The following is a 19,522-nucleotide window of genomic DNA, read 5'->3' on the forward strand; positions in this document are numbered from 1 at the left end:
TTTTTTAAATAACGATTCTGAAATTATTTTCAACACAAAACAACAAAAGGCTATTAAAAATGTAAGCAACATATTTATAGTCTCTTATAAAATAAAATAATACTTCAACATAAACACACTGAACACAATTAAGTGACAAAGTGTACAACACAGTCAAACATGCTCATCACAATATAAAGCATAACGTTTTTTACAAACTCTATAAAACCTTTTCAACATGCAATCTATAAAATGTTTGTTTTTCAAACAACACTTGTCATTTATGACACCATCTTCTCTTCAGCTCTAAGTGTTGAACAACCTCTGGCTGACAGTATAACATATTACAGTCATGTGATGTGATTTCTGCATCTGTTTCTGTTCCATCCAAATTGAAGTTGCTCCGGTCAATTCAACAAACTGTTTATCCTTCGATCCTCCAACATGATGGTGTATCCCACAGACAGCCAGGTCACTATGTTCACGCTGCTGTCTGGTGAGACAACAGCAGCTGCTGCAGGTAGTCTGTCGCGCTGCAGCTCGACGGTTCGTTGCTGCCCAGGAACAGCAGCCTGTGGTAACTGGCTGTAGGGACCTGGCATAGGATCCTAAACGAACAGGACAGATACAATGTATATGAGTGACACAACCTGAGAAAACACATCAGATATCAGACATGAGATGAGGAATGTGTTGCTCATTTTAAGATGTATCAGTTATCTTTTCAATACATTGTACTTCCCCAGAAAAGCAATGAAGAATGTCTTAAAGAGATGGTTTGAAGTGGGGTTGTATTACTGTATATTAGATTTAATTGACTTGGTGATTACAGAACCCTTCTAAATGCTCACAAGGTCACACAAAAACCCCAACTGATCAAGGGGGCGCTAGAGCAGCCAACTCCTGTGTTCAGCAAGGTCAAATTACCATCTTTTTTTGAGTCTGGTACCTCCGATAGAAAATATGAAATCTTCAGTTGTTCGACTGAAAGGGCCGTCTGATGGCAAAGTAAATTGGTGAAATTATGCCAAATGTACCGTACGCTTAATCTGATAAAAAACAATTTAGTTGGGCATTTGTATTGGTAGCTAAAATACGTTTTGCTGCTGACCCCAACCACAGCAGTGCATTGCTCCTGTTCCATAACTCCTGTCTGCTTATCCAAGCTAGGGGTGTGCTGACCACCATCTACTGACTGTGTGTAAGTACCCCATACAACCCCTCTTCAAAACATCCTTACAAAGCCTTTGTTGTAGAAGCAGCTACAGAGCAACAGATAAAGAAATGCGAATCAGTTTACCATTCGCAGATGTCGTCTGTTTCGGGTGTCGCCTGCACCCACTGCCCGATGGACCACATCCTCACCACGTCACCATCAGAGGCGCCTTGGCTGTCCCCGCCTGTCTCTGCGTGTACGTTGGGAATGTCCTCATAGCACAGGAAGTAACTGAATAATAGATTAAGAACAGGAATATATGTATTTGAAGAGAAATGACATGATGCAATCTATCAGAGGAATACATTTGATCAAACAGAGGGTGAATATATCAGCCAGACTCACTACTCCGTGTCCTCCTCCTCTGGCTGCTGCTCATCTGGGAGTCTCTCTACGTTCCAGCGCATGCGTTTGAACAGGCTGGTGTCGACCTGGGCCAAGTATTGTGTGGGCCTGCAGTAGCGAAACGTTGTCACCTTCAGCGGGCCGAGCTGACTCTGGCCGATACAGAAGTGAGACACACTACGAATGCATCAAAGAGTTAGAAGGTGAGAGGATGTTGGATTGTTACAGCAGCAACAGCAAGTCACAGGATATAGAAAGTCATCTGGCCAGGATCAACTGTTTCCATTGCATACTGAAACTCTTACAGCGAGAAGCAGTCTGTCAATTTCCCCTTTATGACTTTCCATGATAAATTAAAGGTTTATCTGTGACCTTTAGCAATGCCCAAATCAATGCCGTTACAACAGGGTAAGGTATGTCAGGTGTTATTTTTGCATCCTTAAATCTGCTCGTAAGCAGATATGATACAAAATACTGTCGCGTGGGGGGAAACCCAAGGAAAACCAAAAATAATTACATTCAGACTTTGTTATGTCGTGTTTTTGTTCTCAAACACACAACACATGTTATCAAAATACTCAAAGATGAATATGAAGTGTGTGTGTGTGTGTGTGTGTGTGCCTGTGTACCTGTTAGGCTCAGTCTCGTCCAACGAGAGGAGATTGTAGCTGGCGAAGGTCAACACCAGCTGTTCCAGCCTGTCACACAGCTGCTGAGAGAAGTCCAACAGCTGCACACGCTACACACACACACACACACACACACACACACACACACACACACACACACACACACACACACACACACACACACACACACACACACACACACACACACACACACACACACACACACACACACACACACACACACAGGAAGTTTAGACTCAAGCCATTTTATATTTTGTTTTTAAACAGAGAAGACAAAACCTCCATTTCACTCGGCATGTGATACAGGATAGGCCCTCTGTTAACCTGCAGGAGTTTTGAAATGATTGTGAACATTGGTTACATGAGAAACTAAAGCCCTATTTAGCTATTCCCAGGATGCAACTTTTGAGAGAGGGTGTGAGTTTGTTGTGTTATACACATTTAAAAATAAAATAGCTAGAAAACAATATAACATTTCAAGTTATGTTTGTTATAAAGTCTGAATCAGAGGATAATTATTGAAACAACAAATGCAGATATTGTGTAAGACAGTGACCACTTTTTTGCTATCAAAGTCTGCTGGCTAAATAAATCAGAAACAGGTTTGTTGCCAAGTAGGTTAACACATACGAGGAATGTGTCTTGGTGTTTTTGGTGCATACAAAAACATACATACCTAAAAATTAAAAAGGAATAAAAAAACTATTTTAGAAAACTAGAGTATATATTGAATATAGATGAATTAAAGTTCATACAGAAAATACATACACAATAAAGAATATGTCGCACGATACTAGAAATTACAAAAATCTAAAACCTCAGCCTGCGAATGATTTAATCAACATCATGAAAGGTGTTCTTGTTACTCTGAATAATCGACAGACCCTCCTGCAAACAGATTTCATAAAGATCATTTTATTTTAGAAAATAGAACCAATGTTGGTTTCAAATCTTGAGAAAAAAAATCAGCGTAGCTTAATGCCACTGGTGAGGAAATAGGTATTTTATTTTTGTTGTGGGATCAGGCCATCAGAAAAAACTCATACCCTTGTGTATATGTCAAAATGCACAGGGCTGCGCTGCGACACGATGCTTGTGGATTCCAGGTAGTTAAAGTAAGGCTGACAGGTGTACAGGAAACTTGGCACTGCAGCTGCAAGAGCCTCCCTCTCTAGAGGACCATGTCTGTAAAAACACACACAAATACATACAAACAGCAGAAACACCAAGGTTACAATTGAGCCTTTATCAATAGCCAGGGCCATGCCCCCAGTGATCTTCTGTTGTTGTTCATGTTTGACAGTATGGGCATCACCATCTAAATGAGACATCTTACATGCTTTTGTTTTCAGTTTCTAGCCTCAGAGCCCTAATTCCAGATATTTACAAAGACACGAAACTATGTGAAATTGCATCGTCGCTTTTAAATAAACAAATGTATTTAAATACCCATTGACGAGGCAGTCATGCAAGTCATCAGCTTTGCTCATGAGGAACTGCAGCTGCAGCTCGATGGCCTGGAGGCTCCTCTCCATCCACCTGACCTCTGCACAGCTGCAGGCTGCATGCTCTCCACATGGGGGCGCCAGAGCCACAGGCAACCAAGTCAGGGGCTCCTCCACCTCTAATGTATGCACGGTATCAGACAAAGCAAAAACACAACATGTACTCTAACTCTCTTATTCTCATTTTATTTCAAGAATACTAATCACTGGAACATTAAGCCAAAGAAGGGGTTAAGTACTTCTGTAACGAGAATAAAAACATCATTAAATAAATGAATGATAGGGGAAATTAAATATTAACCTACACACAGTGGTGTAAAGAAACTAAGTAGATGTACTTAAGTAGATGTACTTAAGTAGAGTACTTTCCTTGAGAATTAACATGTTAACTAGCTGCACCAGCTTTGATAAACACTTTAATGCATCAATTATTATATCAACACATATAATATGTGCATAATGAGTAATTTAACTTTTCATACTTTAAGTATATTTGAATGTTAATACTTTTACTTGAGTAACATTTTGAATGCAGGACTTTTAATTGTAACAGAGTATTCCTAAACGGTGGTACTTCTACTTTGATCTGAGTACTTCTCTCACTTCTGCCTACACATCCATGTTTTATAGCATTGGTTAATGGGAATGTATTAGACCTCCATGTCCGGTGTCTTCAGGAGTCTCCGGGCGGTCTGACTGCTTCTCGCCGCTCATGTCCTCCTGCAGGCCGCCACACTCATGTTCCCCTGTCGGCGAATCGGAAGGGATCTGGACCTGAACTTCAACATCTCCCATTTTATCTGCGGTTGGTAAGTTTGTGTTTCTTGGGAAACCTGATGAAAATAAAACGCCAAGTTAACTTCTTATTTTCGAGCGGTTATAAACTGAAAGACCTGTCATCCCGGTTAACTCACCAAACAACGTTGATGCTAAATAGCTAACTGTAGCAAATATTTAATCTGAAATATTAAACTGTTCATTTATTTAATGTAATGTTTTATTACTTTATATCTTTACCGACATTATGTATCATTTGTTATGTATACATAATAAATGATGTTCATATGTTCTTGAATAAAGTTAAAATAAACTAGCTAACTTTAGTTTACAGCTAGCAACAGACTAAAGTTGTAGCACATAAACAACCCGAGATATCGACTACATACCATTCGGCTGGGTTTTTTACCGAATTACAAAATCATAAATATTTGATAGCGTTGTAGACAGTTTAATTAAACAATGTAAGAATTAACTTTCGCCACGTAGCGGCTAAGCTAACAGTTATGTCGTTACCCGATCCGTACCGGAAACTCACCGACAGGTGAACAGCCGCTACTTCCCGTGAAGTATGTCGAAGCAATTGACGGCGCTTTTCTGGGTTACAAATAAAAATAATGTTATCTTTGTTTTTATTAGTTGTAAAATAAAATACTTAAATGGGTCCTTATTCAAATAAGTAGTTTCTCTCTGGTTTTGGTCAAGAATGTCTAAAATATTGAGCTCATTTCGTCATTTATTAACAAAGAAAAGCTAGTTAAAGGTAGGGTAGGTAATTCACTTCAGAAACACTTTTTGTTATATTCCATGGAATGCTCTTAACATCCCGATAGCAATGAATGAATTAAATGCTTTGACAATAAATATATACAAATATGTCATCGGTGGAAGCCGTGGCGTTGTAAAAAACACGGCCGGCTCAGATAATTGGATGGCCTACCTGTCTGTCAGCCTTCTATCTCGTGCACAAACTTATCTCGTGCCCTCATTGGTCATATGCGCGTTCGTGTGTGTTGGAGGAGGGGCTCTTTTTTTTCGGCTGCGTACTAGCTACTTTCAAATTCTAGCGCACTCGAGCTGGTTTCTCCATTCTTACGTACCCTACCTTTAATTGCTTGTTAAAGTCATTCAACTATGCACAATGAAATATATATCAATGGTATACTATATTTATTCAGCGATGGAAGAAGTAATTATATTACATTACATTGCATTTAGCTGACGCTTTTATCCAAAGCGACTTACAATAAGTACATTCGACCATGAAGACACAACCTTGAAGAAAACAGAATCATACAAGTACTTCAGGTTTCATAGAGCCAAGCATTTCAAGTGCTACTCAACTGGCTATAGATAAGCCAGTCCTTTATTAGTATATAAGTGCTTTGTTAGTAATTCTATCGCTCGAAGTGGAGTCGAAAGAGATGAGTTTTCAGTCTGCGCCGGAAGGTGTGTAAGCTTTCTGCTGTCCTGATGTCAGTGGGGAGCTCATTCCACCATTTTGGAGCCAGGATAGCAAACCCACGTGTTTTTGCTGATGGGAACTTGGGTCCCCCTCGCAGCGAGGGTGCAGCGAGTCGTTTGGCTGATGTAGAGCGTAGAGCACGCGCTGGGGTGTACAGTTTAACCATGTCCTGGATGTAGGAAGGGCCAGATCCATTTGCAGCATGGTGCAAGTACCAGTGTCTTGAAGTGAATTCTAGCAGTTACCGGAAGCCAATGAAGGGAGCGGAGGAGCGGCGTGGTGTGGGAAAATTTAGGAAGGTTGAAGACCAGAGGAGCCGCTGCATTCTGGATGAGCTGCAGAGGTCGGATGGCACATGCAGGTAGACCAGCCAGGAGGGAGTTGCAGTAGTCTAGGCGTGAGGTGACGAAAGCCTATATTATCCTGTTTTTATAAATGTAAGGGCATTCAATTGTATGTTTGTAGTTTGAAAACGTGGACCAAATTTAGATACTACAAATACTATGTAGATGACTGGTACAGTACTGCAATATTATATACCATACAGTATCAGCATATCAGGTATTTTATATATGTGCAAAGTACCTAGTAACTGAGTGTTAAAATAAATGTCGTGGAGTAAGAAGTAAAATATTTGCCTCTGCAATGTAGTTGAGTGGAACTACATTTCGTAAAAAATGAAAATGCCCAAGTAAAGTAGAAATATATCAAAAAAGTACTTAGATACATACAATGCTTGAATACATATACTCAGTTTCTTTCACTAGTACTTTACCAATGTACATATTTGAAGTTAAGATAATTGAACACAATAACATTTAAGTGGACCACTGGATTTAATCAGTGTTATAAAATTCAGACTAAACATATTTTATCAATTTATTACTAGTATAGAGATTTGTTATCAAGATAAAATTATCTCTGTAAGCTTTCCTAAACAAATAAATGTTATATATTATTTTTAAAGATTCATTTTTCTTTCTTTCTTTGGCCAATTTAAGTGTTTTATTATATAATTAATCAAAACAAAGATAACATTATTTTATTTAAATCCAAGAAAAGTGCCGTAAATTGCTTCCACATATTTTCAGTAAGCATCATGGGAAGTAGTGGCGTATTTGCAGATGTGCAGAACCGGATGGGTAATGACAAGTTACCTTGGTTCCATCATCATTGCATCCTGCTGTGATAGGTCAAAGGTCAATGCATTGCAACAATTATAAAAAAATAAGTAAATATCTTTATTTCTAATGTTTGCTTGTGTTAGGGGACAACAGTAAAAAAAAGAAAAACACTCAATACAATTTTTTTTAATAAAATTACGAAAACTGATTTGTTTAACTAGATACATGTAATAGTCAACAACTATATTACTTTCTGTCAAATTTGGGGTTTTGTTTCAAATAATCTTGTAAATAAACCATACAAGTGTCATATGTATAATTGTTTACTCTGTTTATTGAATATGATGTCAACATGTATAACATAGAGCTCATTACTTTAAAATATGTATATTTTGCATAATTTCCCAATTAGAAAATACAATACGCTTTTTGTTATAACGATAGTTCATCTGCTTGTTTCGAAGTTTTTTGTAACCCAAACATCTGGTCACTATGATAAATAATTACTACCTTATCGACATCCACATAATCAATTTGTGTGGATGCATTTGTAACCTTCTTTTCTACTCACAGTAAGTCAATCATACTCTGATTAGTGCTGACTGTAAGTGACTCAGCGTTTTGTTTTGTCGGTCTTTCTGATAGTAGTCATGTCATATACATATATATATATAGAAGGATGTGTAGTTTGTATCCTGGAACATTGGGGTAACTCCCTCTTCCTGCGTCTGTCATATCTTTCTGCCGGCTAATTTTCATTATGCAAACCAGTTATGCAAATGTATCCAGTTCAACTTCTCGATCATATCTACAAATGACACCCACTCACTCAATCGTAACGTCATCTAACCATATTACAAGTATATACTGTATATGTCAACAACTTTGGGATGGTTTCCCTTGATATTCTTTTACAGACATTCATGTCTTCCTCAGGATTACTTGAAATAACTTAAAGTGATCCAGTGATACGGCCAATATATCACTGGATCAGATGCTAATGCACAAGACTAATGCTCTCCCTGTTGTGTTGTTAATTTGCACAATGGTTAATTCATTTTCTTTATGCCGTAAATTCTGCCTTAATTTTCCTTGGAGATCTTACCTGGTGGAAGACATAATTGTATATACCAAAACAAGTCTTTAATAAACCCATCTAAATGGATTTCCTATAGCAATGACAATGTGTGATTAACAATTTACTTCATAATGATTAGTCAAAGCAATGAAAAGTTTCGAATGCTAAAATTAGTCCTGCCTTTACCAGCCGCAACATCAAATTGAACACATTAATACATTATTATTTATAGTTTAACAACAAAATATACGTAATGTTGTGGAATGTGACATAACTTGCATAACAAGTACTTGTACTTGGAGTACTGTCAGTACATTTGTTATGCTAATATCTTTTGTACCTTAGAAAGATTTGTAATGCAAGATGTTTACTTGTAAAAGAGTATTTTAACAATCTAGTGTTGCTACTTCTACTTAAGCATAAGATCTAAGTTCCACCACCCTGAAAGCACTTTGTTGTGTTGCTTGTTGAGTGCCTAACTTGACATTTTGTTCAACAGTTGGTTTATTGGAAGTTTACAGTTGACCACGATGGCTAGCGAAGGTCACATGACACATCCGGGCGCGCTCCCGTGGCGCAGCCCTGGACCAATGAACGCCCAGGCGGCATTGCTCTAGCATCGGTAGCGCGCTGCAGTGTTTATCGTACAAGTGGTGTGTGCTGCTCTCCGTCAGTTACCCGCTGTTTGAATGTGATGACACGGTGTCTGGACTCATCCCGTGCACTGTGACGGAGAATGGGCTTTTTTCTAAATGTTTGCGCTTTTTTTTACTAAAGCTAGAGGGATATTTAACGGACAGATTAGCTCCCTATTGTCCCTCGTTTTGACTGTACGAGGTGCTCGTGAAGTACTGACTGGCGGCTTTTTTGTGTGGCATGTGATAAGGACAAGAGACTGAGGCGTGTTCACGGATGTTACCGGGAAAAGGGGAAAAGAAGAGGCTTTCTTTTATTTCCCTGTTGCCTGTGGATGTGACTTTGTATCCGCCTGGGTTCAGCAGGACATGACGGAGCAGCGGATGGATTTTATGGGGCTCCTGCTAGCTGTTGAATGGCAGGATGAACAATGACTGTTGAGCTATAATAGTTTTTGTCTGGATGCTTTATGCGATTTTTTTTTCCTTTTTAACGCGAAGGCAGTGAACACATTGTATTTGTGTGAAGTGAGACCTAGCGTTGGTTAAACACAGCAAAGGGAGGATCATTTCAGGCGCGGCCAGGCAAGCCAACAATGCGGATTACCTCTTGACTGTTTGCCTTTGTGTCAATTCTCACTGTTTGTATAAAGTTTGAGATAAGACTTAACAGGACGAACACCCGGTTCATTTTGCTCTATTGTCTTGGAGACGAGACAATACGTTGACGCGAGGTATAAATCCCACATGTGCACAGGTTGTCTTTGAAACGGCAAACTGGCTGACAACAGAGCAACAGGGACAGCGATGGCGAACGACTCCATACAAGTAAGTTAAAGAGGAAGAGCTGTCCTGCAACCTGCTAGCATGGTGTAATTTAACATATTGACCTTCAAGCTTTTACATTTGGACGGGATCTTGGGTGGTCTTCTGACTCACTCCCCAAATAAATACTTTAAACCAGTGGTTCTTAACGTTTTTTGGGGGCTTGTGACCCCTTACATTTAAGCCATGTCTTCTTTAGACCCCCAACACATGGTCTTGTGAGCAGTTTGACCAAAGATTGCATTTTTCCTCTAAGGATGCAACATAATTTAGTAGGCAGATGAGGTAAAATTATTATTATTAGAAAAATAAACTAAATGTAGCAGTAATGGCTATTTTTGCAATCCTTAGATTACTCTGGGGTCCTGACCCCAACATTGGAAACAACTGGTTTACTTTTAAAGACATAAGAAAGTATATTGAAACATAACTGTACAACAATGGCATTAAGGTATAAAAAAAGCAAGATAGATTAACAGAGCTGCTTGCTGGGTAGATTATTCTCTATATGCATGGGCGACTTGTTGAGGTCCTTTAGTGGCTCTCGGACCCCACCCTTAGGGATGACCATCCCATCAATTGAATTGGAAATGGATAGTGTGTGTTGTTAATAATGGATGATGGGGCACTCTGGTTTTGGAAAGGGCTCGTGCAGAGTGCTTCAGCAGTGTTCACTCACCTTGGTGTTGTACTGTGTACTCATGATGTAGGTATAACGTGAGCTTTGTGCCTTGAAAGTGTTGTGTGTGCAGGTACAGAGAGTAAAGAAAGGTGCATGCAGGCACAATAGTGGTGTTTGTGACAAAAATAACACACACCCTTCCCAAGTAGCATTCGGCTTTTCTCCTTCATTGAAAGCAATAGTAAGCAGGATGCTGCTGGCTTTGCATTGTATTAGTTGTATGCTGAGGTAACACAATTTAACTTATGAAGCATGTAGGCAATATGTTATTAGATCATTGCTTTTCTGAGTCACTAAGCTTAAAGAGACACAGTTGCTACATTTATCTTGAAATGTTTACGACACAGAGCGCATAAAGGAAAAATAAGCATTATGAACATTTATACATACCACTGAACTTAGTCAGCCATTGTTCCATTACAGCTTGACACACTGACATTTATGTCCTTGCAAGTGTCTTGTATCAGTTGACTTGACATGCAAGTGTGGTGTTTAGAAACACTGGTGCTGTCCTGCAGGTACTTGCCTCACCGGGGCGGTCGTGGCGAAGTCGATAGGGACTTGGCCTGGTAACTGGAAGGTCACCAGTTCAAGTCCCGGCAAGACCAAGTGCTACCGAGGTGTCCCTGAGCAAGGCACTGCTCCCCGGGCGCCGTTCAAAATGGCAGCACACTGCTCCTAACACTAGGATGCAATGCAGAGAAACATTTTCCCCACGAGGGATTAATAAAAGTCCATCTTATTTTACCTGTTTGTTCTGCAATCACACATTTCTGTTGCGATTTAGTAACTCTGATGTAAGTCGGTTGTGAAGCAATGCGTTGAAACATGAGGCAAGTTAGCATTGATATACTGTAATTAGAAAAGGCTAAGTGAGAGACAGGTGCACATGAAAATGCAGAAGTGTGACAAAAGTGTGAATTGGTTTACTAAGAAAGTGCACATTAAAAAGTGCTGTTTGCAATGATAGTTGGCTGCAGATTTCCAGTTTACAACCAATGTTCCTCTTATTATGTTTGTGTCGGTTTGTCATAAAATGCTGACTAAACACCTAACAGTTCTTGTTTGCCAACTTCCCTTTGATTAAGTATTTCACCCATATTTGACCTTTTTCCTCCATTGCTTTATAAACAGCAGGGCATTCTGTTTGTTAATGGATTATACTGTAGGTTACCGTCGCCCAGGAGGTTATGTTTTCTGATCTGTTTGTTTTGTTTGTTAGCGTGATTACGGAAAAACCTCTTGACCAATGGTCCAGTTTGAAATGTGACATCTTATAGCTGGAATAATCAGTCAGTTAATCTATTATTTGACCAAAAGAAAACTAATTGGCAGTTATTTTTCAAGCATAATTGCCAAACAATTGATTGATAACACAAGAGGTTAATCTACCGGCTTACAAGTCATTTCTTAATCCTTAGTTGTAGTCTGATTGTAGCACTTATTGTATAGTCTCTAGTCTGTACACATGGACATTGTCTCCACTTACTCTTTTTTTTTTTTATTACCTCAATGAAGTCTTGAACTTTAGCATGTGTCAGTAGTAAAATGAGCCACAGTCTGTGTCTAATTATGCTGTTTGAGTGCAGCATGTTATCTGACTGCTTATAAAAGCTAAATACTGGCTTAGTTTCCCACTTCAACCAGGTTTAATTCTAGCTGTGGTGCCTTAATGTTACCAGGCTAGACAGCTTAGATACCAAACAGATGTAAACGTGCCTTCTCACTGGCTCTGTATCAGAAACCTTCGTATGGAAAACAACCAGAGTTGGAAAATCTGTGCCAAACAGATACAGATTAATTTGGCCTTGCCTCCTTAGTGTCCAGTGACCAGTTTGGGACAAACATCATGGATTCAATTCACCAACCAATGAGGCTGGACAATGTTAACCTGCTCACATCATGAAGCCAGCTGATTTTCACCACAGCCTAAAATAACTACTGGTATTGTCTTAGTCTTAAAACACTGCAGGGTTGCAATCACAAGCTAAGAAGCTAAGGAATGGTGCTGTTCCAGAGTGTTTCTGCCTACACTCATGGGGCTCAAAGTTGGTCAATGTGGGGAAGGAAATCATAGAAGGAAAGAAGGAAATTGGACAAGTTTAAGTTCTCTTTTTGATCTTTGACTTTGAGAGAGAGGGCGCTTTGATTGGCTTCTGTTTTGAAAACACTGGAAGTGGAAAGCATTATTCTCCTCTTTGTGCACAGAAACGTTCTGGCTAATCCAGAAACAAAAGGAAGGAATACGTTGTCACACCAACACAGTATTCATTAGAATTCTTTAAAGTTATGTTTTGATAGGAAGATAATCCTAGACTCAGGTGGATTCTGGGATGAGTTTTGATGTTGATATAGGTATGTGTGTTGGACATATTTGATCTCATAACAACTATTCAGACATCTGTTTTCCTCCTTTTTGAAGAGTTTAAAGACTACAGTATTAATGCTTTGATAAGTGGGCTGTCAATAACTTTTTTAATAAGGATCAATATAAGGAAGATGCAATTTGACCATTTGAGGCAATTTATCAGACTTTCAGCAATTTCCTCTAGACTCCAGAGCAACAAGCGGCTTTATATATAGTTTTACACCTGTAAACGGGCATTTATGTTCAGAGTCAGCGGAGTTCCCCTTTAAGCTTCCATTTTTGCCGATGTGATCGGAGCTCTGCACCCCTCCCATGGTGTGCCATTTGTTTGCCCCTGCAGGAAGACAATATCAAACAGCCCCAATACAGGCACTTCTGCGTCACACTTCCTGTTAGAGGGGAGACAAGAATGGAATGGAGGGGAGGGGGGGGGGGGGGGTGTTGCTGCTCTGTACAGTACACTGAGAGATCTGGGTGCTTTCTGCTTGTTTGACATGTTTTGCAGTCTGCATGTTCACTGGAAAATCCCAGACAACCAAGTGATTTCCCTAAATGTACATGAGCACAAATGTTCATGTTCACTACCACACACTCTGAAACACACAGATATAACAGCTGACACACACAACCAGAGTCAGACTCTCCAGGGAATGCATACTACTGGGTACTTATGGGAGTACTTCCCATAAGCCTTACCATGACGTAAGGAGACAGTTATGTGCACAAAGTAGGCTTTTCTCAGCGCTGCCCTGGGGCCATGTAGGCAGATAGAATCCACAATAATGCACTAGTTGAGGAACTGGAAACTTGGAGAGAGGGATATTATTCTCTCTCATTGTATGTGAGGCGTTTCAAACTAATAAAACAATGTAGTCTAACAGGAGTCAGGACACTCATCATATGATCCAATCTCTTGCATGAATAAGGCTATATTAAGTCTTGTAACGCATGATCACAACCTCATTTTGCCTCTACTGACTGTCTGCTTTATGTTGTCTGACCCACAAGGACATTATAGCATTCGTAAAGCAGTTTCCAACACTGCATATAATGGATTGTTTAAGCCACTGAGCATATTGAGGAATCAAAGAGAAAACGATCTATACCTGTGATTACCAGCAAAGTCGGCTTGTTGGATATGAAGAGATCACTGTTCAGCACGATAGTAGTTGGTCACGATAATGCCTCTCACGGATCCATGACAACTGATCAATATGCAATGTTTGTGATGCACTCTGCGCTATATTCAGTCCCTCTCTTTTCTCTATGCTATGCCAGTGTTTTAACATATGAAACGTAAAGTAATGCTAGCATAATGAACGCAGGTTCCCATGTAGACCTAGCTCTAGTAAGATAGATGTCTGCTCTTCTTGGAAACAATAATACAAATGCACCTAAATGGCTATTATTTGTTTTCAAACCAAATCAAATAGGAGAGCCAGAGATTTCTAAGCAGAGCGATTCAAAACTAAAGATGAAAGCGCCCCAAATCTCCATTCACATCTCAGAAGTTATTCCTACAGTATACACAAGACTGCCACCTGCTTCATTCACAAAGAGACTCCAGAAAAAACACTTGAGACCATGAGCAACCCTCAAACATCTGGCCTTGAATAAAGAGAGAATAATAGAGCAAAATCGTCAATAGGGACATTTCCTTTTCATCCAATTAAGTTAGCTGTTGAAACCAATTTGACGCTAAATATAGCCAAGATGGGCATTCTCTCACTTCTATCCACCAATTTGGAATCAAAAAGGCTCTCTACTGTAGTAAGGATCCGTTGTATCCTAAATGTGGTGCACAGTTAGGCTTCTGTCCTCTGATGGGCTCTATTCAGTGTCTCAATATGGTGTTTCCATTACAGAAGCTCATCTGTTTCTGTCAGTAGCTGTTTTCCAGTGCGGGGCTAAGATGTAGATGCTAACGGACAACTCAGTTCTTGTATTATGGATGTTTGCTTAGTTTAATTTCCCTTTCAGCTATACCCACATTCTGAGCAGAAGATGGTTTTAAAACAACATATCAAGATGCAAAATAAAAACCTTGTCCCGAGAACAATTATATATTCAAGAGGAAGTTTGCTGACAAGGCCTTTAGATGGCTACCCTCTCTTGTAGGCTAGCTATGTCAAATATATGTTCCTAATTCTTTCAACCTCATGGGTGAAATGAAGTTGTGCAGACCATTGTAACCTACTGATAGTAATGTTTTTCCTTTTTCATAAATGAAGTTGGATTATGCCTAAGCGCTTGCAGTGTAACTTGGCTGCTTTGAGAGCACTGCTGTTGCTGCTGGATTACTGCTGCTCTGATGGGAGCAGGTCAGATGTGGTAAGGCTGTGCTCGGCCCGAGGGTGGCGGGCTGAGGGAAGGGGAGGTCTAAAGGGCATTATGCTGATGATGAGGCTCCACAGCCGCAGCACTACAATAGGTTGTATTGTTTGACACCAGCAGCCCAGATCACATTCAGTTCACTGTGAGTTCATTTTCCTCATCCTGGCTGCAGCATCTTGGTGACCACAGCCTTACCAACCCACCATGCTGCCCACCCTGAGGATGGGTAGTAAAGCTCAATGTAGCAAGTGTGGTTAATAATAGAGCTGGACCTTCTTTTTTCTTCTTGCCATCGCAATATCAAAACATCATGAATATTGCGCTTATGTGCCATTTTATATAATTTTCTATCCAGGGCTCGACATTAAGGACTGCCCGATGTCCCGGGGCCATCTAGTATTTAGCTCGGGCAATGAAGCCTCACCTGCTGGTTGCCCGATCGGGCAATCTATTATGCCAGTATCATGCAGCTCGTGGATCAGTGATGAGTGACCCGACAGTAAAACTAAACATATCTATAACTAGTTACGGTAGTTTGAGAGGTAATTAAAATAGCTACGTGTGATATTCTAACCTGAAGTGTGTGTTTTGTTCCGCTCACCGCTGCATGTGATCATGCACAGCTGCGTATCGACTCGTCAGCAGCAGCTGATCTCTCTCCCGTCAGATTAGACTTCACTCGCGTTTATGTCCATATCGATCAGATCTAGCTAGTTCTAGCTAATGATATGACTACCTGCTTATTAAAAGACACCTAAACAATAAGCGCAGCATTATGCATTTGTTTACATGCCCACCGGAACCCCGAGGCATTACCAACAGATCAACGCACAATCAACCCATACAGGACATCTCTTTCTCCACATTAAGTGTTAGACATTAGAATTTACTATTCTTGTCTGTCACATAAGTGGCGCAACTGAAGCGGTATTGCGCTAAAGGGAACTCATGTTGTGTGCTTCGCGGATGCGCTCGGCTCCTCTCGACTGCTGCTCGGGTCTGCTCGGTCAGCTTCCGGATGAGCATTCGTTCGACCAACTTACAGTAGATAACATTTTTAACGGGGGCCATAATAGTGTAATAATGTTTGTTTTGGCAGTTATAACTGAATGTAATGTTTTCTACTTTTATACATCTGGGAAGGCATTTGCCTTCATCAGATGGAAAGTGTCTTGACCAACAACTTAAGTATTTCTTATAGCTATGCAGGGCATGCAAGCGAGCAAACACAAACAAGTGAAATGAAGAATAAAATTGTACAATATAATATTGTGGTGTTTCATCTTATAATTCAGTCTAGAGAATGCACCAGACAGCATCTAAGACCTGCAACAATCTAAATGTTCTAGGGGGAGGCGCACAGGGCCATCTAAGCAAAGATCAATTTGTTCAATAGAAGAATATCTGACATTATTTTTAATCCCAATTATTAGCAATTTATATGATATTGAAGGAAGCATAAAGGGCAGAAATTAGTACACTTTAATAGATATTTATTTACAGCATGTCATTTGGTTACCTTATATTTACTTAATATCGTGTAGCACTAGTTAATGGCGTGTTGGTTGTTTTAGTCGGCTGAGTGCTAATGGTTTCGCTCTGACGTGAAATCTACTCTAATACTGAAAGGGATTATGTATTCAAACGATGCTTGTGTTTCATAGTTTGGTCCCAGCAGCTGTTCTAAGCTGATGTTTTCTCTTCATGGATATTACCCGTTTGCTTTATCGCTCATTCACATCTCGCCCTTCCCTCTGTGCAAACATCTCATCATTCTCATGACCTCATATCGATGTACCCCTGCATTCCTCTTTCAGATGGACCCCTCCTTCTCCCTCGACACACACACACACTGAGCTCACACAGTCATGATATCACCGATCACCAGCTTATGTGCGAGCACTCGAAGGGCTGGAAAAAGCAGGAGTGGTCAGTAGGATGTAAAGGAGCAAGTAGGTCATAGGGAGTCCTTGGCAAAACTTTAAAGTAACAGACATTTTACATCTCTGTATGAGGCCGAACGGTTTACAGAGTCTAAAGTGTCTTCATGTCTGTATCAGTAAAATGTTGTTGCCACTCCTTTTTTAAATGTTTTAGTCTTTGAACTTTCACTATATAACAGAAGTCATTCCTTACTTTCCCTCTCGCACGGCTTGTCAACACCAGCAGCCTTGCACTCAAGCATACTTTGACCCTTTAAAGCTGGGGTGCCCAACCGGTCGATCGCGAGGAGATTCCCAGTCGATCGCGAGATGTGTCTAAAAATAGAACAACAATATTCTGTTTTATCGTTAATGTCCTATAACATAATCTTCCTGTGCCAGAATAATGCACTTGAACGCATCAAAGCTTTGTGATTGGCCGGCGTGACCCCATGTGTCGGGGCGTGGCTGGTGGGCAGTGGGCACTAGTTCGCTGACGTTGTCCGTGTCAACAGGAGTGACAGTCCGCACACACACAAGACCGCAATTATGGCAGAAGCAAAAAAGCCCAAACTATATAATTTTCACTCCGAGTGGGAGGATGATTATTTTTGTATCTATTCCAATTCAAAGTCCATCTGTCTCATCTGCAATGCGAGCGTGGCTTTATTAAAGAAGGGTAATTTAGGAGCGGCATTTCAAAACAGTGCACACACGCTACGAGACGGAATTCCCTCCTAATTCTGCCCTACGCTCCCAAAAGGGGAGGGGCCTGAAAGGACGGCTAAATGCACAGCAGTCCATTTTCACCAGGCCCAACAACAAGAGCAAGGCTGCTACCAAAGCATCTTATCGTGTTCTTACGAAACACATGAAGTCTTTCAAAGACGGCGAAGTTGTGAAAGAAGCTTTCCTGGAGGCTGCCGACGCGCATTTGGGGGAACAGTAAAAATAACAGTAGCATTTCAACAGGTTTTTGATATAATAAAAACTCAAGTTAGATACCGTTATTAATCAGCTGTAAGTTTTTAGTTTGTTTGAATTTATTCATTATAATTATTGTACAAAATAGTATAAGAATGCAAACTTAAATTGATTATAGTCTATTATCAATTCAGGTTAAGAAACTAGTGTTGCTTGCATCCTATTTTAAAAAGGCATTTCTTTTTATACTGTACTAAAATGCAACAAAAAAAGGGTTTGATTCTGTTGATTTTGTCTTTTGTATTGCACTGTTGCAGCAGATTGTAGCTTCAGATCTGAGTTGTCTTATTATAAGCCTAATTTATACTTTTGTAGCAACACTATTTTTATATAATGGCAAAGAAAGGGTTCAGAGTCTTTCCTTTTTTCCCTGTGTCATATGTGGCAGCACTGTTCAATGTTTCTTGAAAACATGACCACTGTAGTATGTGACGTGTGAATAAACTCCAACTCTGTATCAACAACACTGTTGTGTAACTTCAGTTAAATACTTGTATGTGTGTAGATTAGAAAGAGGTAAGATAAAGGATCTGCAGTATTTTATGAAGTATTCATCGTACGAAGGTCAGTTTTATACAAGTAGAAGTGTGTATTTACCTGGTAGTAGGCTGTCAGTAATGGCTACGCCTTTCTATTTGGACTGGTAGATCTCAGCAGACTGGCAACTTTAAAAGTAGCTCTCGGTTCAAAAAAGGTTGGGCACCCCTGCTTTAAAGCATATTTTTAGTGTCTTTCCTATAACTAGGATATTAGACAAACAGGATGAAGCATTAGTAAATGGATTGTTGTTGTACTGGTGAACCTCCATGCAAATATCTCAATTGTTTATTCTGCCTGGAAGTAATGTCAATATAAAACCCAGCATTGAGCTTTCAGTCTTGGTATGTTGTTTTTTTTCGCAGGAAAGAAATCAACAGAGCATTATGTTGTAATCTCTGGAAGTATTTCAATTTAGGGAAATGTACTCTCCCAGAATAAGACGATGAATCTCACATACACACATAAGCGGATGCAATATTAGAGCTACGGTGACAAGTGGTCAAATAATAAGGAAGTTGCGTGTTTTGAAAGATATTAAGTATGAGTATATTAGTGATGGGTATTGCTTGAAATGTATCGATTCCGGTTCTGCTTATCGATTCCGGTTCTTATCGATTCCCCGTTTCGATTCCAAAATTGTAAAAGAAAGAGGTCAAACGTTTAGATAACAAAAATATCTTTATTCATTTAAGCTTTAACTGACATTTTTACAAATAAAAAATATACATGCAACAGAAATTTATTATTTTAACTGCTGAGCTATGCCTATGGCAAGGTATTAACAGGCATTACACTGTGCCTTGTCTTTTTCTTTTATAGTGTAGTGGAACCTCACTTTAGAGCGTTTACCGCGATCTATCTTTGGTGTTATGAAGTGACTGAGCTCGTGAACTGTCTACGGGAGGGCGGGGGGAGCCTCGCTGCTGGGCAACTGTGGACCTCTGTTGTCTGTCAGCGCAACTTACATGATGCCGTTTAAAAAAATTAAGGGCGGTGCTGGCCATCAGCATACCGAGCCGCTGACGGCTGGCCGTTCTGTGATTCTCCAGAACACACAGATGGCCGACCTTACCCTGTATCCCCTGAATACAGG

At 40.0% G+C, this 19,522-nt stretch overlaps 2 protein-coding genes across 6 annotated transcripts in view; one reads left to right on the forward strand and one right to left on the reverse strand.

The window, feature by feature from the left end:
- Positions 1-91: 91 nt before the first annotated feature.
- On the reverse strand, positions 92-5,066 carry c1h19orf67 (chromosome 1 C19orf67 homolog). Of its 5 annotated transcripts, none has more exons than XM_034094293.2 (8): positions 5,011-5,066; positions 4,352-4,528; positions 3,640-3,814; positions 3,237-3,375; positions 2,170-2,279; positions 1,541-1,717; positions 1,280-1,426; positions 92-587 (listed from the first exon to the last, which is right to left on the reverse strand). In XM_034094293.2, the coding sequence occupies exons 2-8, from the start codon at positions 4,488-4,490 to the stop codon at positions 461-463; spliced, it is 1,014 nt and encodes a 337-aa protein (XP_033950184.1). In that variant the 5' UTR covers positions 4,491-4,528; positions 5,011-5,066; the 3' UTR covers positions 92-460. The 5 variants fall into 5 exon arrangements, with proteins under 5 accessions (XP_033950184.1, XP_033950192.1, XP_033950207.1 ...); XM_034094301.1 differs by having other exon boundaries at positions 5,000-5,036; XM_034094316.1 differs by having other exon boundaries at positions 4,989-5,022.
- A 3,712-nt stretch (positions 5,067-8,778) lies between these two features.
- The window catches only part of pkn1a (protein kinase N1a), a 59,999-nt gene continuing 49,255 nt past the window's right edge, over positions 8,779-19,522 (forward strand). The window contains exon 1 of the mRNA XM_034083381.2: positions 8,779-9,602. Coding sequence (XP_033939272.1) covers positions 9,582-9,602 — 21 coding nt within the window. The 5' untranslated portion in view covers positions 8,779-9,581. The remainder of the gene's footprint in view (positions 9,603-19,522) is intronic.

The sequence above is a fragment of the Pseudochaenichthys georgianus genome, chromosome 1 (assembly GCF_902827115.2).
Source record: "Pseudochaenichthys georgianus chromosome 1, fPseGeo1.2, whole genome shotgun sequence".
In the NCBI taxonomy this organism is placed as follows: Eukaryota; Metazoa; Chordata; class Actinopteri; order Perciformes; family Channichthyidae; genus Pseudochaenichthys; species Pseudochaenichthys georgianus.